The 18,667-nt window shown below is 39.3% G+C and overlaps 1 protein-coding gene across 1 annotated transcript; it reads right to left on the minus strand.

Moving 5' to 3' along the window:
* Positions 1–1,653: 1,653 nt before the first annotated feature.
* Positions 1,654–16,462, minus strand: ackr3a (atypical chemokine receptor 3a). Its single transcript, XM_061971394.2, has 2 exons — positions 16,345–16,462; positions 1,654–4,782 (listed from the first exon to the last, which is right to left on the minus strand). Exon 2 carries the CDS (start codon positions 4,756–4,758, stop codon positions 3,619–3,621), a length of 1,140 nt encoding a protein of 379 aa, XP_061827378.1. The 5' UTR covers positions 4,759–4,782; positions 16,345–16,462; the 3' UTR covers positions 1,654–3,618.
* Positions 16,463–18,667: the final 2,205 nt, after the last annotated feature.

An 18,667-nucleotide genomic window follows, 5' to 3' on the forward strand; every position in this document is an offset into this window, starting at 1 on the left:
GCTAAAAGTGCCACCGCCTTTGTCTCCTGTGAGTAAAAAAGGGTCAAATGAGGGTATTAACTGGCTCCGCCTCCAATAGGAAATGATGGCAACATGACCCCATCGGTGACCTTTTTTTCCCCCGGACAATGCCAGCATGTTTTGACAGCGCTGTAAAAATAAAACTCGCCTGCCCAGAAATAATGTGGAAATAACAATGTTGTTTTTAAAGCATGCTAATAAAGCAGGCGAGCTGGGTTAGATAGCGTTTAGCAGCAATTCATGTCTAAAAAAAAAAGGTTTCAAAAGGTAAACATGGACAATAGTTGCATTGTAGCAATCTACATACTGTATTTAGAGAGGAACAACACTTGTTTTTATGGAATTGTGCCCATCGCTTACAATCCCTATCTGGCAAGATGTCTTTCCCCTTTCTGTGCATTCTAAATAGTGAAAAACTGCTAGCACGTGGCGGCTAACAACGCGGATAGTTAAAAAACATCCAAAAACCGCCAAAAACGTTCTATTTAAATGCTGTGACCTGCGTATTAACCAAGCTATAGCGACAATGTTGTTGTAGACGCTAACACAGAGGAACTACTTTTCTGGCGTCCACCAGCCAGCTTGAGCTGCTATAACGTTGGTTACGACCCGCCGTAAAAGACCGAAAAGAAGAAAGAACTTCAGTTGCATCTGCTGTATTGAGGTAGGAACATGTAATGCTAGGTTATAAATCAGGGGTCCCCAAACTTTTTGACTCGGGGGCCGCATTGGGTTAAAGAAATTTGGCTGGGGCCGGGCTGTCTGTCTGTCTGTCTGTCTGTATATATATATATATATATATATATATATATATATATATATATATATATATATATATATATATATATATATATATATGCATACAGTATATATGTATATACATACATATATGCATATATAGATACATACATACATATATATATATATGCATACAGTATATATGTATATACATACATATATAGATACATACATACATATATATATATATATGTATATATTTATGTGTGTATATATATATATATATATATATATATTTATGTATATATATATATATATATATACACACACATATACATATTACACACACACACACACACACACACACACACACGCACACACACACACACACACACACACACATATATATATATACGTACATACACATACATATATATAGATATATATATACATATATAGATATACACATATATATATACATATATATATATATATATACACACATATATATACATATACATTTATATAAATATGTATATACAGTATATATATATATATACGTATATATAAATATATATATACATATATACATATATATACACACACTACGTAAATATATACATATACATATATATATATATATATATATATATATATATATACACATGTATATATATATATATATATATACACATGTATATATATATATACACATGTATATATATATATATATATATATACACATGTATATATATATATATATATATATATATATATATATATATATATATATATATATATATATATATATATATATATGTATATATATATATATATATATATATATATATATATATATATATATATATATATATATATATATATATATGTGTGTGTGTATATGTATATATGATGTATATATGTATTTGGTATCTTTCCAAGTATAGTATAGCGGTATATAAATACAGACCATTTACCATTTTCAATTTTTAACGACTCAAAGCTATTGGGTGACAACTTGGCAAGACATGCAGCCATACTGTGCTAATGTTTTTTTTTTTTCTTTTACTTTTTTTTATACCACATGGTGGCACTGTTTAAAAAGATTGACTTGAAATTTCTCACACAACCCAAATTTGGGGCGTTCCGCGGGATCAGCACAAAATTTGATAAAACATTTTCAGGGGTCTTCTAATTTGGTCTGAAGGATTCAACTGAGATGACGTAATGAGGTTTTTTTTGTCATACCTAACGCGCGACAGCAGGACTTGAACAAGGAGCCCGCCAGTGCGTGCACTGAAAGGATGAGGCGTAACCGTGCGGCGGTTATAAACGAGTATAAATACATTGACTTGATGTCATTCTGACGAGACAGAGTCAATTCCCCCCTGATTATAAACACACATACATACAAAACGACCTTACAAATATAAGGTGGGGCCTTTCAAATGAGCAACGCTACAGTATTTATATGATTACACCAGGGGTGTCAAACGTACGGCCCGAGGGCCGGATCAGGCCGGCGAACAGGTTTTATCCGGCCCGCGGCATGAGTTTGCTAAGTATAAAAATTAACCTGACATTTTTGAATGAAAGAAACAGCTGTTCTAAATGTGTCCACTGGATGTCGCAATAGCAATTATTTGTATCTTTGTAGATGATGCTACATATGTACAAAATAAACCACATGATGTTAGTACACCAGTCGAGGAAAATGATCAAACTACATAAATAACATACTGTAATTTGATTTTGATATATTTTTTTGGTAACACTTTAGTATGGGGAACATATTCACCATTAATTAGTTGCTTATTAACATGCAAATTGGTAACATATTGGCTCTTAATTAGTCATTATTAAGTACTTACTAATGCCTTATTCTGCATGGCCTTATTATACAACCAGTAAGCCATTAACTAAGAGTCTTTCCTCAATAACCTCAGAATTATTGCTTATTAGTAACCCTAACTCTTACGGTGTGGCGAAGTTGGTAGAGTGGCCGTGCCAGCAATCGGAGGGTTGCTGGTTACTGGGGTTCAATCCCCACCTTCTACCATCCTAGTTACGTCTGTTGTGTCCTTGGGCAAGACACTTCACCCCTTGCTCCTGATGGCTGCTGGTTAGCGCCTTGCATGGCAGCTCCCTCCATCAGTGTGTGAATGTGTGTGTGAATGGGTGAATGTGGAAATACTGTCAAAGCGCTTTGAGTACCTTGAAGGTAGAAAAGCGCTATACAAGTATAACCCATTTATCATTTATTATTTACATGTTCCCCTAGTGTCCAAATAACTCTAAATTAAGTATTTGTTACTTTAATAAGCAACTCATTAATGGTGAATATGTTCCCCATACTAAAGTGTTACCATTTTTTTTTTTACTTGATGGATTGAAAATTTACACCAATGAGTTGATTGATGAACATTATAACATATTGTATTCAGAAAGTATAAATAACGACAAATAAAGATAGAATACTATTAACCGCAACATGTAAGTGTAAAAAACAACAAAATTATCATTTGTACAATTTCAGAATATGCTTGTTCTATTTTTAAACAAATAAGACAATCTGAAGTTGTCTTTATTTTTAAGTTATTGTGCTGTGATTTTACCAGTGGGAGTAGATTTTTCTCCATGTGGCCCTGATTTAAAATGAGTTTGACACCCCTGCTTTACGCGAATGAAACTGCTCCCTAAGTGCTCTTTTTTTTTTTTTTTTTTTACAATCAGTCCATCAATTTGATGGGTGTCTGTCCATTTAATTGCAACAGATTGTCTGTAAAAGTCATTTCATGTCAAAATGTGACGAATCCTGATGAAAACCGGGGATCGGATTGAGAGGATTTCAACCGGTTCTCAAAGCTGCGGCGGGTTGTCCGCGGCCACGGCGGAGTACTCCGCGTCGGACACGTTGGACGTGTCGATGAGGCGCGCCAGGCCAGTCCGCGTGGAGTATTTAAAGATGAAGGCCTTCATGAGGTCGTAGCGGTAGTTCCGGTTGATGAAGTTGTAGAGGATGGGGTTGAAGCAGCAGTGCAGCAGGGACAGGCACTGGGTGAGGTGCATGGCCACGTACAGGAAGTTCTCCAGGCCGCAGGTCAGCGGCAGGACGCCCAGCTGGGAGAGGGAGTCGGCCAAAAGCACGGCGTGGTACGGCCCCCAGCATCCCAGGAAAACCACGATGTAGGCCAGGATCACCCTGCGGCTCACGCGGCGCTCCTGCTCCACGGTGGAGGACGGCGAGGACGAGGGCGCGCGGGCGAAGGCGCTGGCCAGCAGGACGTAGAAGATGGCGATCACAGGGAAGGGGAGGACGAAGCCCAGGAGGATGAAGCTCAGCTGGACGCCGACCATCCACTCCCTGGGGTTGTCGTCTGGATACACGGGCCTGCAGAGCATGCTGTCCCCGTGTGAGGCCTTCACTGTACGCAGGAAGTAGGTGTCCGGCAAAGAGGCCACCAAAGCCAGAAGCCACACCCCTACACACACCGCCCGCCGCATCATCTTCCTGCGCTTGCCGCCCTGGTTCTCCCGGTGCCGCGACACACTCAGGTAGCGGTCGACGCTCATGCAAGCCAAGAAGAAGATGCTCCCGAAGAGGTTGACGGAGAAGAGAAGGTGCGTGAGTTTGCACGCCACCTCCCCCAGGGGCCAGTGGCCGTGCTGGATCAGCGAGCTCACCCACACGGGCAGCGTGGCGCACACGCACAGGTCGGCCGCGGCCAGGTGGGCGATGTACGTGTGGGTCTCGTGGCGGGGGGCGGAGTCGCCGCCCTGGGCGCGCACGTTGACCCACAGCACCAGAGCGTTGGCCGCCAGGCCCACCACGAAGATGAAGGTGTAGAGGACGCACATGGAGTGGAGCAGGGCGTTGCGGTTGAAGGCCGTAGCGCACACCGTGGCGTCCACGCTGGAAATGTTGGCGAAGGAGTCGGAGAAGTTGAGGTAGCCCAAGGACTCCCACAGGTCCTCCATCTCGCTGGTGCTTAGACTCATCTCACTGACTCGATGGGCGGGGTCCTGCAAAAACAAGACGTTATGTCATCACTTTGATTCACACCAAATTATTACAAGGATGGATTTTTCACGGAGTGCTTCCAGTAAAATGTGCAGCCAAGTTTAGCGATCAATTCCCCATAGTTGGTCTTCATTGGACAGCACAAAACATACAGCATCATGGACATAATTAACTATTACCATTTTTATCCATATGAGTTACTGTAAACGTTCTAATTAGAGCAAAGGAGTTTATTTACTTAAATAATATGGTGCATTAATAATAATTGAATTATTGATAATAATGACTTGGAGTGCATGAGAAAATGGAAATGAAAACGTAGCACTTTTTGACCACTTGGTCATATACTGTATTTTAAATGATTACTGCAGTGAGTTAATAAACATAAAACAGAAATAAATTACATTAATTAAATTAATAATTAAAACAAAAACTAATTCGGAGTTGCAAATCTTTTTTTGTAGTTGAAAATATATATATTTATAAATATAAAAATATATTTCGAGAACAATATGCTAGAAGCCTTGTTGTCGGTCAGTCTCAGACCATATATGGGCGTGATGACTACTTCCGCCCTCCACACATTTGATCCATAAAAAGGTTTTTAATATATTGTTCAGAGGAAGCCCCGCCCACAAGAAGTTGCGTCATATACCAAAAAAAAAAAAGGGTTTGCCATCCCCCTCCCAAAAAAAAATACCAAAAAAAAAAGATTTGTAACCGATAAAACAATTTGCAACCAAAACATTATAACCCAAAAAAACGATTTCAAGCCAAAACAATTTTTTGTATCCAAAACATTTTTTGCAACCAAAAAAAATATTTGCAACCAAAAAAATAAATAATTTGCAGTCAATCTTTTTTGGTTGGATTTTTTTTTTTGATATTCAAAATACTTTTTTTTTTTTTGGTTGCGACCCCAAAAGGGACAAGCTGTAGAAAATGGATGGATGTTCAGAGGAGGCCCCGCCCACACAAAGTTGCGTCATATACCAAAAAAAAAAGGATTTGCGATTCCCAAAAAAATTTGTAAACAAAAAACAAAAACAAAAAAAAAAAGATTTGGAACCGATAAAACAATTTGCAACCAAAACATTTTGACCCCAAAAAACGATTTCAAGCCAAAACTATTTTTTGTATCTAAAACATTTTTTGCAACAGAGAAAAAAACATTTGCAATCGAAAAAATAAATAATTTGCAGTAAAAAAAAATTTGTTGGATTTTTTTTTTTATATTCAAAATACTTTTTTTTAATTTGGGTTGCCTACAGCCACAGCTGTTCATGTCTTTTAACCTAGTGGTAATTAGAGACCCAGGGGGTTGTTCGCTTTTGTAGACCACACACTCGGCCACTGCAGGTGACGGCAGTTAAGTGTAGCCTTTACAGCACATGCTCCATGTATCAACACGTAATACTGAGTACGGGTGTCCAAAATCTGGCCCAAGGACCATTTGTAGCCCACCACCCTTTATTTTTAGCCTGTGGTATACTTAAAAAAAAAAAAGCCAAAAAAAAACAGCCTACCACATCCTTAAAGTTAAAGTTAAAGTACCAATGATTGTCACACACACACTAGGTGTAGTGAAATTTGTCCTATGCATTTGACCCATCCCCTTGATCACCCCCTGGGAGGTGAGGGGAGCAATGAGCAGCCGCAGGAATAATTTTTGGTGATTTAACCACCAATTCCAACCCAAGCAGGGAGGTAATGGGTCTCATTTTATAGTCTTTTATAGTCTTTGGTATGACTTGGCCGGGGTTTGAACTCACAACCTACCGATCTCAGGGTGGACACTCTAACCACAAGGCCACTGAGTAGGTAACCTTGGTTTTTAGCATGTATAATAAGCAAAAAAAGAAGAATATCATAGTTGCAACCCGAGGCAATAGGAAATATTTCACTGTATTTTCATGAAGCTGCATTACCTCAAAAAACAGCCACTTATGGTCTGCCACCTGATTCTGAGGAATCTTAATGTGGTTAACTTGCTCCAACATGGCGTTCATACTTTAATAGAGCCTCGCTGTCGCCCAACTGTCAACATGATTGATGTGCGGTCCAGGCGAGTGGAGGTGGTGGTTACAAACTGATGTTTGCATTAGCTACTCATGCAGAGTGAAGATTAGACACGAGGAAAACCAAACAAGTGCATTTCCGGGAGCGTTCCTGGCATTCCAAAATAAAGCGCCGGTCAGAGTGGGCTAGAAACCCGATGCCACTTTAAAGAATGTTTTCCCTTTCGTTTCTGTGGAAGTAAAAAATAAATGCAGCGTTTCTGTTCTCCTGCCTCCGAGCGAGCAAGGAGAAGGTCATGGAGGAGCTGTCACCGAGCAGATGATCAAAGAAAACGCAGCTCATAAATTCCAAGACGTCATTTTTTACACCATCTGAAGATAATAACACTTTAGTATGTGCACACCATTTTAAATAGGTGCACAGATGCTGAAGAGGCTTTGTTCACACAAGCATGTATATTGTCAAATTACAAAACATCTTGCACTTTTAAACCATCTGTGTCCTGTAGGCGTGGGGACCAGGAATCAAACTTTTACACTGATAGATTAAAAACAAAAATCTTGAATTCTCTGTGGGAATGTTGTTTTTTTTCCTTGGCTCATGCTGCATCTCTCCACAAAGTTTTGCCAAAATCTGTAAATATTTTATTGATTTATGCAAACAAAACACATACACAGGATATCGAAAACAACAGGTGCCATTACGTAAACCCCTTGCTATTCAGCCAATCAGAAACCTGAAGAACGGAATTCCCGGAAAAGGCGCAATGTTAACAATTATATTACTTCAAAGTTAGAGAAGCAAGAGCTAGTCTTACTGTTACACTCCAGTCCTACAGGTGGGAGTAATGTACATTACAACTGCGAAACGTTACGTTTTTTTTCCACCACAGCTCCATCTGGTGGCTCCCCTCTATCACTACCCTACTTGGCCCCAATGCATGCTGGCTGTAATAGCTAAGGCTATGTCTACACTAAGCCGGATAACCCCTTAAACGAATAATTATTTAGCCTATGCCCTGTTTCCATACTTGCCAACCTTGAGACCTCCGATTTCGGGAGGTGGGGGGAGGGGGCGGGGGTGGGCGTGGTCGGGGTGGGACGGGGGCGTGGTTGGGGGCGTGGCTAAAAGGGGAGGAGTATATTTACAGCTCGAATTCACCAAGTCAAGTATTTCATATATATATATATATATATATATATATATATATATATATAAGAAATATTTGACGTTCAGTGAATTCTAGCTATATATATATATATATATATATATATTTATTTTTTATTTTTATTTTATTTTATTTTATTTTATTTTTTTTATTATATATATATATATATATATATATATATATACACCGGTATATATATATATATATATATATATATATAAAATAAATACTTGAATTTCAGTGTTCATTTATTTACACATATACACACACATATGCACTAGATGGCAGTATTGTCCTGTTTAAGAGTGTCACAACATTGCTGTTTACGGCAGACGAACTGCTTTACGGTATACAAAAAAGTGACTGCTGTTGTTGTGGGTTGTTGCCACGCTGGGAGGACGTTAATGAAACTGCCTAACAATAAACCCACATAAGAAACCAAGAACTCGCCCTCCATCATTCTATAGTTATAACGTGATTGGGCAGATATGCTTTTTCATATTGTGGAGGACCTGAGTCCGCCTGAATTTCGGGAGATTTTCGGGAGAAAATTTGTCCCGGGAGGTTTTCGGGAGAGGCGCTGAATTTCGGGAGTCTCCCGGAAAATCCGGGAGTGTTGGCAAGTATGCCTGTTTCGGCCACACTAATTCATCGTTTAAGGTTCCCCTCCTTGGATAATTTTTTTACACAGGTAAGTGGGCCGTCTATTTCTTGAATCTCCGGCTCTTAGCTTTGTATGGACTCATTGATCGTTTACAAACTGAGTTCGGAGAGGAAGTGACGCCAAAAAGACCGTGCCCCACACAGGAAGTGACGTCAAAAAGAACGGCTTCATAATAAAGCGGTTTCATAACTCGTAGCTAACCACTGGAAATATGAAGGCGAGTCATCCAGACATGCCCGTGTTTCTCCTTCCGTCTGTACAGACGCTTGTGGAAATCACACATGAATACCTTAAGAGAAGAAAACGCGCAATTGCAGCTATTTGGGATACAACACTTCTCAGACGGCAAGAGAACTTTCGAATGTCCAGGTCAGCTGTAATTATACTTACCAAAAAACTTTGTCCATTTGTCGAAGGAGAGACAACGAGAATGCGGGTTCCTGTGGATGTGATAAAAAAAAAGGTAGCGTGTGCTTTGTATTACCTGGCCGTCGAGAAAATACTACGGAAACGGCGAATGCTTTTGGACTGGCAAAGCAGACTGTATCAGTTATTGTCCGCCATGTATGTCACAGACTCAATGTCTAGGTCCAGAGTATATAAAGTCACCAAAAACAAATGGACAATGAAGGTGAAGGCAAAAGAGTGAGGAGTGTCCTGACCAGATATCTAGATCCCTAGAGTTATTGTTGCCAATTGTTCTTTATCACATTGTTTACGTGTCTGATAAAGATTTGATTAATTTATGATGGCTCAGGTGTGATTCACTACAATAGGGCCCCACAGTGCACTGGATTCCAGTTAATTGAAATACCACAACACTGGATATTGTTCAGATGAGTTAAATTTAATGTAAGAACCTGCACACAAAGCAACACTGAAGGTGACTATGACGTGCGCGTTTTCCGCGCATGAGTACGAGGTCGTGTTGCGCCGGCGGACGGAGGGGGGTGAGGGGGTCTTAAACGAGCAATGTGTGTGTGTGGACAAGAATAAGGTTAGGTGGGATTTACCCTGGATAACCTTAGCCTTAACCTTAGAGTAGAAGAGGGCCGAAGAGTGACACTGAGTTCTTCAAGTATCTGGATTTACATCAAAATGTCCTGTAATGGGTTATTTCAACTAAATAACCAATTAAGAAAACAAAACCCTAATATGGGGTTCAAAAGAAAATACAGGTATAGTTAAGAGTGTTTTGAGATGAGAGTTGTTTTTGTCTAATAAATTTGAGTTACAAACATTGTCCGAATTAGTTGGCTTAGCAAATGTCACAGTGTACCCTGTAGGAGCCAACCAAAACATCTGGTCTTACTCGCGAGCATTAGCTTATAACTGGAGATCGACATAACTTTGCTTTCCCAAGCATGGGAAGGAAGAAAGTGAGTGTGAGGGAGAGTGCTGAGAAGAATAAGCGGATGGTATTTATTGAATTAAAGAAAAAAAAAAATCATTAAAAACCTGACAGAGCGTGTCGCCAACTTGGTGAAGCAATTTGATCCTGTAACTTCTAGTCAGCGACATACTGAAGCAGAATGAGTCTAATGCCAGCCAAGAATATTAAAATAATATCTAAACGGCGGACATTTATCCATGAAAATATGGAAAAGCTGCTGATGGTTTGTTTGACAGATATACAGATGTTGGAGTCAGCTCTCCAAGGTAAATAAATGCTGCACATTAATATTACACTACTTCATAAAACTACTGTAGTTGTTAGCATCGTATTTTTCGGAGTATAAGTCGCACCGGAGTATAAGTCGCACATGCCGAAAATGCATAATAAAGAAGAAAAAAAACATATATAAGTCGCACTGGAGTATAAGTCACATTTTTTGGGGAAATTTATTTGATAAAATCCAACACCAAGAATAGACATTTGAAAGGCAATTTAAAATAAATAAAGAATAGTGAACAACAGGCTGAATAAGTGTACGTTATCCATCCATCTATTTTCTACCGCTTATTCCCTTTGGGGTCGCGCTGGAGCCTATCTCAGCTACAGTCGGGCGGAAGGCGGGGTACACCCTGGACAAGTCGCCAACTCATCGCAGGGCAAGTGTACGTTATATGAGGCATAAATAACCAACTGAGAACGAGCCTGGTATGTTAACGTAACATATTATGGTAAGAGTCATTCAAATAACTATAACATATAGAACATGCTATACGTTTACCAAACAATCTGTCACTCCTAATCGCTGAATCCCATGAAATCTTATATGTCTAGTCTCTTACGTGAATGAGCTAAATAATATTATTTGATATTTTTTGGTAATGTGTTAATAATTTCACACATAAGTCGCTCCTGAGTATAAGTCGCACCCCCGGCCAAACTATGAAAAAAACTGCGACTTATAGTCCGAAAAATATGGTAGTACATTTTATTGCATTGTTTCATACAATATTAATTATTTAAAAGTGTTTTTCTTTTTAAATGGCGTGTTACATGTTAACCTGGTGTTGTTTGATAGGGTGGGGTTCAAGCTCTATAATTTAGAATTTGACCAACATTTTCATGAAAAAAAATGCCTCTAAAGTAGCACTCAACTTCAAACATTGCCCGTGTTTTTTTCTTTTTCTTTGGCATTTTTGTGACACCTATTCCAAAGAACCTCAACAAAGGGAAAAAATAACTTCCATCACATGTGATCAAAGTTTAGTTATTCAAAAGTTTTTGAGTTTTACAATACAGTAGTACCTCATTTTAGGAGCCTAATTGGTTCTGCGACAGAGCTCTTAACTCAAAAGGCAAGAACAAGGAAGTTTGATCATATTACGCCTATACTGTGTATACCTTTATATACCTATATACATATATATATACATATATATATATATATATATATATATATATATATATATATATATATATACTGGCTCACCTGCACTGGCTTCCTGTGCACTTAAAATGCGACTTTAAGGTTTTACTACTTACGTATAAAATACCAAAGGGTCTAGCTCCATCCTATCTTGCTGATTGTATTGTAGCATATGTCCCGGCAAGAAATCTGCGTCCAAAGAACTCCGGCTTATTAGTGATTCCCAGAGCCCAAAAACAGTATGCGGGCTATAGAGCGTTTTTTATTCAGGCTCCAGTACTATGGAAGGCCCTCCCGGTAACAGTTAGAGATGCTACCTCAGTAGAAGCATTTAAGTCCCATCTTAAAACTCATTTGTATACTCTAGCCTTCAAAAAGACCCCTTTTTAGACCAGTTGATCTGCCGTCTCTTTTCTGCTCTGCCCCCCTCTCCTGCGTGGAGAGGTTATTAGGTGACCACAGATAAGGCGCTAGCTGATCAAAGTCGGGACCCGGGGTGGACCACTCATCTGTGCATCAGTTGGGGACGTCTCTGCGCTGCTGACTTGTCTCCACTCAAGATGACCCCCTGCTGGCCCCACTATGGACTGGACTCTCACACTATTAACTAGATCCACTCAACGCCCATTGCACCGGTCCATTGAGGGGGGGTCCCCACATCTGCGGTCCCCTCCAAGGTTTCTCATTGTATCCCATGTCGTTGTGGCTTGTGCAGCCCTTTGAGACACTTGTGATTTAGGGCTATATAAATAAATTTTGATTGATTGAAACATTTCTATATGTCAAATCAACGTCTCTATTGAAATGATTTAAAATTAATTTAACTGGTTCTTGCCCCCCCCCCACAACACCATAATTTTAACATGTAACTTTCATTTTAAAAAGAAAAGCACACTTTTAGATAAAATATTGTATAAAAACAATACAATATAATAAAGTACTAACAACTACAGTAGTTTTATGAAGTAATGAAGTGAATTGAAGTTAATTATATTTATATAGCGCTTTTTCTCTAGTGACTCAAAGCGCTTTACATAGTGAAACCCAATATCTAAGTTACATTTAAACCAGTGTGGGTGGCACTGGGAGCAGGTGGGTAAAGTGTCTTGCCCAAGGACACAACAGCAGTGACTGGGATGGCGGAAGCAGGAATCGAACCTGGAACCCTCAAGTTGCTGGCACGGCCACTCTACCAACCGAGCTATACCGTAATATTAATGTACAAAATGTACCTTGGAGAGAGGACTTTTTCAGTATCTCCTTCCAGCTGCTTCTCTGTTAAACACACCAGCAGCTTTTACGTATTTTCATGGATAAATGTCCGCCGTTTAGATGTTATTATAACATCCTTGGCTGGCGTTAGACTCATTCTGCTTCAGTATGGTGCAGACTAGCAGTGATACGCTCGGTCTTGTTTTTTTATGATTTATTTCTTTAATTCAATAAACATATTCCTTTTCTTCTTCTCAGCACTGTCCTTCACACTCACTGTCTTCCGTCTCAGGGTCGGAAGACAAAGTTATGTCGATCTCGAGCTACAAGCTAATGCTAACGAGGGAGACCAGATGTTTTGGTGGGATCTTACGGGGTTCACTGTGACGTTTGCTACACCAATTTGAGGTACCAATGTGGGGAACTTCTTTTTACGCTTGTGTTATGAGTAAGAATGCTAAAACGTTGTCTCAGGAGCAGCTGCGAGACGGTGACACAACTTGTATTACATCAATCAGCTCAGTAGCCTTGTGGTTAGAGTGTCCGCCCTGAGATTGGTAGGTCGTGAGTTCAAACCCCGGCCGAGTCACACCAAAGACTATAAAAATGGGACCCATTACCTCCCTGTTTGGCACTCAGCATTAAGGGTTGGAATTGGGGGTTAAATCACCAAAATAATTCCCGAGCGCGGCCACCGCTGCTGCTCACTGCTCCCCTCACCTCCTAGGGGGTGAACAAGGGGATGGATCAAATGCAGAGGACACATTTCACCACACATAGTGTGTGTGTGACAATCATTGGTACTTTAACTTAACTTTAATCAAAATAAGGAATAGTTTTACCGTATTAAAAGTGCTTAACTTGTTTTTACACCTGTAAGACGGTGGTCTACCTGCTCAAAAAGGCTAGTTTTCTACGCGTAAACCCTAATATAGAGTTCTGAAAAAAAACCAAAAAAAAAAACAATAAAAAATTAAAATTACATTTAAAAAAAATTCCCTCAGGGATTAATAAAGTATTTATTTTTTTAATAATATTTATTCATTCATTTTTTAGGGAAATAGTTATACAGGTATTGTTTGTTTTGTTTGTTTTTCCCACCCCAAAAATAAATAAATACATTTAAAAAATAAAAATTAAAAATTAAAATAAATCTCAATTTCCCCTCAGGGATTAATAAAGTATTTCTGATTCCGATTCTGAAAATATGATTATGAAAAAAATGATATACAGTATTTTTGTCATGAACACCATGGCTGTCCTGAGCGCTCACAAGGGGACAAACAGCAGTGAGGCATGCTAAAAATCCGACACTCTCCCCTAGAATGAAGCAAGTCGAGTGACATTTTCGAGCAGCCCTGTCTGCACAGTGTGCTGTGATGTCTCTCTCGGCTCCTCCGTGGGGACGCCCGCCGCGGTGCGAGAGGTCAGGAGTGGGAGGTGGGGTGGGGTTAAGAGGGGACGGATCAAAACCAGAGCACGAGTGCCTTAACCTCGCTCAATGCCCCACTGTGACCTGCACGCCCACGCAGGGGGAACCGTGCGCGCCAAGATCTACGGGAGGCTCGACGCCGCTTTGTAAACGAGGGTCGCTGGATGGATAAAATGTGACCGCCTGAGACATTTGTCTTTGTGTACTGCACGTGCACGCCATCACTTTTACAGCAACCTGGACACATTTTTTTTTAAATCCCTTAACACATACTAGTCATGGCCTTTTGCCCTGTTCAGCTTTTATTTTGAACTCAGTTCCAGAAGTTATTCAGCATATTGTCAATAAGAGCAACTATCTCTGCTAATCACATCAACAACAAATAATGAGCTGCAGCTCATGACACATCCGCACATAAAGTACTTCAGTTGTAAAGTACAAAAATAAATCTGGCAGCAGCTAGTTGGGTAATATAACATCATACAGCACGGGTAATGTTACAAATTACTAGCTACTACTGCTGGTAACTTGGTAACAGTTTATACTATTATACAGATTTGCAACTTATTCATGCAAAAAAATATAAATTTTTGGCAACTTTTTTCACTGTGTTGTGCATTTAAACGCTTCTCTCAGTGATGTTTTTTTTACAGCCTTGACGTTGAATTCAACTTAAACAGCAGATAGGAGCATTCTTCACAATAGAGGGATTCTCAATGCTGAGATAATCTCTCACAATGGTCTCTTTAATTCCTTTATATTATATGGAAAATACCTGAGCCAGGTAGCTCGGCAGGCTTCAAGCTAATTAACCCTTTAACACCCAGGCCATCAGATAACACACACACACACACACTCTGTGTCTCTGAGGAACCTTGTCACCATCTCTATTGCTCCCAATCCTCCGTTGTAAATGTAATCTATTTTTTTTTAAAACATACAATCGATAAAGCGATAGATGGATGGCGAATTTAAAACCAATACATTGTGATCAAAAGGTAATATTAGATGTATTTGGGATATATCAATTGTTTTGTTGGATTGTTTGCAAACTACTGCAAGTTTATGAACATCACAAATAAATTCACAATGAGGGTAAATGTAAAATATTAAAATAAATACATTTTTCACTTTAATTAAGAACAAATACTAAGTCTTAAGGACATATCAAGGACATATCCCACAGTGGAGTGTTTGAAGTCTTGTCTTAAGACCCACTTTTATTCTCTAGCTTTTAACACTGCTTGAGTTGTGTGGTCCTCTGTGTTTTTATATTTGTATTTCTATTTATTATTTTAATTTGTTTTACCATTTAAAATCGTTTTTAATCATATTTATTGTTTTTATATTTATTTATTTTGTTTTTATTCAGTCATTGGCGGAGCCAAGGATAGTATTTGAATCGTGTTTTTTATATTTTTGTGCAGCACTTTGGAAATATTTTTGTTGTTTAAATGTGCTACATATATAAAGTGGATTGAATTGGATATTAAAACAATCAAAAAAATTAAAAAAAAAAAAAGTAAAAATAACGAAATCTAAATATTTTTTACACATATACTTAAAATAATTTAAAAAATTAACAGAAAAAAAAACAAAAAAAACAAATACAAAAAAATAGAACAATAAAGATGTTTTATTAAAAATAAAACGAATTATACATGTTTGTATTTCTATACCATGAATAAATTGGAGTATACCCCATTTTGTACAAGTACATCTGTCTGAGTACTTTAATACATAAAAAATGAAACCAATGCCATTTGTTACGGGTCAAAGTTCACTCTCTCTCTCTCTCTTTCTCTCTCTCTCTCTGAGCACAGCTCTCTCTCCCCTGACTCAGCTTGCCAGCATCCAGTTACAAATTAGCTTAAAAAACGCCTTTTGTCTCTCAATACACAGACAATAAAACGCCACGGACGGGGTTTCATGTGCAAATGTCACCGGCGAGAATGGCACAGGTGCAACATGTTCTTTTGTGTGTGTGTTTTGTCACAAGTTTCTGCTGTCACCAGCTATCTTTTTTTAATTAAAAAAAAAAAAATTAGAACAGTCGTGTGGTGTCGCTACAAGATCGCGTGATAAAGTTCTCTTACCAACAAAAAGGAAGCATGTGCGTAAATGTGTCGTTACATAAATGGTCTAACAGTTTACATTGAGCATCCTTTTCAAAGGCTTCGGAAAAACAGCGTCTAAAGTGCCGTAAAACTCACTTCTCCGACGGTCTTTGAACTCAGCGTTGCAGCTTACCTCTTTATCGGTTCTTCTTGTTTCTCTGCGCGCTTCTCCGCTAACTTTAGTTTTGCATCCAGTCCACCGTGTGCACCCCCCACTCAAGGCTTTCCTCCCACGAATGAATGTGACTCTCGGTGTCTATCGTGCACTTGCTGATACTAGACAAGAAGCAACGCCTCCAAGGCAGGACTTTGGGGATACAATGTGTCCGTATTGGCAGGGGCAACGTCGTCATGCCGAGGCGGGTTTCGGCCAGCAGAGGGGCGAGGAACGTGCTTAGCCTGTTTTTGTTGTTGTTTTTTTAAGAATAACAAAACAATCTTTTATGCACACGCAATAGGCACACCTGCACATTGATCTGCATAAAAAATGGTGTTCAACAAAGATATAAGCGATTAATGCCAGGCACGTGCACAGACTTGTTGCGGGGCCATGGGGCTCAAGACATAAAAAAGGGCACCCATAGCGAAAATTATTCATAAAGTTATAAAGTCATAAAGCCATGGCCGTAACTACCATTAAAGACACCGAGGTCATGTCTTCTGTATATTTCGATACTTTTCGGTGCTTTTCGATACTTTTCTGAATAAAGGGGACCACAAAAAATTGCATTGTTGGCTTTATTTTAACAAAAAAATCTTTGGGTACATTAAACACATGTTTCTTATTGCAAGTTTGTCCTTAAAGGGGAACATTATCACCAGACCTATGTAAGCGTCAATATATAACTTGATGTTGCAGAAAAAAGACCATATATTTTTTTAACCGATTTCCGAACTCTAAATGGGTGAATTTTGGCGAATTAAACGCCTTTCTAATATTCGCTCTCGGAGCGATCGGGAAGCAATCCGCCATTTTCTCAAACACAGAGTCAAATCAGCTCTGTTATTTTCCGTTTTGTTCGACTGTTTTCCGTACCTTGGAGACATCATGCCTCGTCGGTGTGTTGTCGGAGGGTGTAACAACACAAACAGGGACGGATTCAAGTTGCACCAGTGGCCCAAAGATGCGAAAGTGGCAAGAAATTGGACGTTTGTTCCGCACACTTTACCGACGAAAGCTATGCTACGACAGAGATGGCAAGAATGTGTGGATATCCTGCGACACTCAAAGCAGATGCATTTCCAACGATAAAGTCAAAGAAATCTGCCGCCAGACCCCCATTGAATCTGCCGGAGTGTGTGAGCAATTCAGGGACAAAGGACCTCGGTAGCACGGCAAGCAATGGCGGCAGTTTGTTCCCGCAGACGAGCGAGCTAAACCCCCTGGATGTCTTGGCTCACACCGTCCCTTATGCCACCGAAGATGATCAAGAGAAGAATATCGACCCTAGCTTCCCTGGCCTGCTGACATCAACTCCAAAACTGGACAGATCAGCTTTCAGGAAAAGAGCGCGGATGAGGGTATGTCTACAGAATATATTAATTGATGAAAATTGGGCTGTCTGCACTCTCAAAGTGCATGTTGTTGCCAAATGTATTTCATATGCTGTAAACCTACTTCATAGTTGTTAGTTTCCTTTAATGCCAAACAAAAACATACCAATCGTTGGTTAGAAGGCGATCGCCGAATTGGTCCTCGCTTTCTCTCGTGTCGCTGGCTGTCATGTCGTTTTCGTCGTTTTCGCTTGCATACGGTTTAAACCGATATGGCTCAATAGCTTCAGTTTCTTCTTCAATTTCGTTTTCGCTACCTGCCTCCACACTACAACCATCCATTTCAATACATGCGTAATCTGTTGAATCGCTTATGCCTCTGAAATCCGAGTCTGAATCCGAGCTAATGTCGCTATAGCTTGCTGTTCTTTCCGCCATGTTTGTTTGTGTTGGCTTCACTATGTGACGTCACAGTAAAATAGACGGGTGTATATAACGATGGTTAAAATCAGGCACTTTGAAGCTTTTTTTAGGGATATTGCGTGATGGGTAAAATTTTTAAAAAAACTTTGAAAAATATAATAAGCCACTGGGAACTGATTTTTTAATGGTTTTAACCCTTCTGAAATTGTGATAATGTTCCCCTTTAAATAAAATAGTGAACATACAAGACAACTTGTCTTTTAGTAGTAAGTAAACAAACAAAGGCTCCTAATTTAGCTGCTGACATATGCAGTAATATATTGTGTCATTTTCCATGCTATTATTTTGTCAAAATTATTAAGGACAAGTGGTAGAAAATTAATTATTAATCTACTTGTTCATTTACTGTTAATATCTGCTTACTTTCTCTTTTAACATGTCCTAGCTATATGTGGAGGAGGACGTGGTCGGCGCGCCACCTGCAGGAATGGGGTGTGTATGGCCGGCCTCAAAGCCAGTGACAGGTGAGTGGATTGCCC

Source organism: Nerophis lumbriciformis, linkage group LG13, assembly GCF_033978685.3.
Source record: "Nerophis lumbriciformis linkage group LG13, RoL_Nlum_v2.1, whole genome shotgun sequence".
Lineage (NCBI taxonomy): Eukaryota > Metazoa > Chordata > Actinopteri > Syngnathiformes > Syngnathidae > Nerophis > Nerophis lumbriciformis.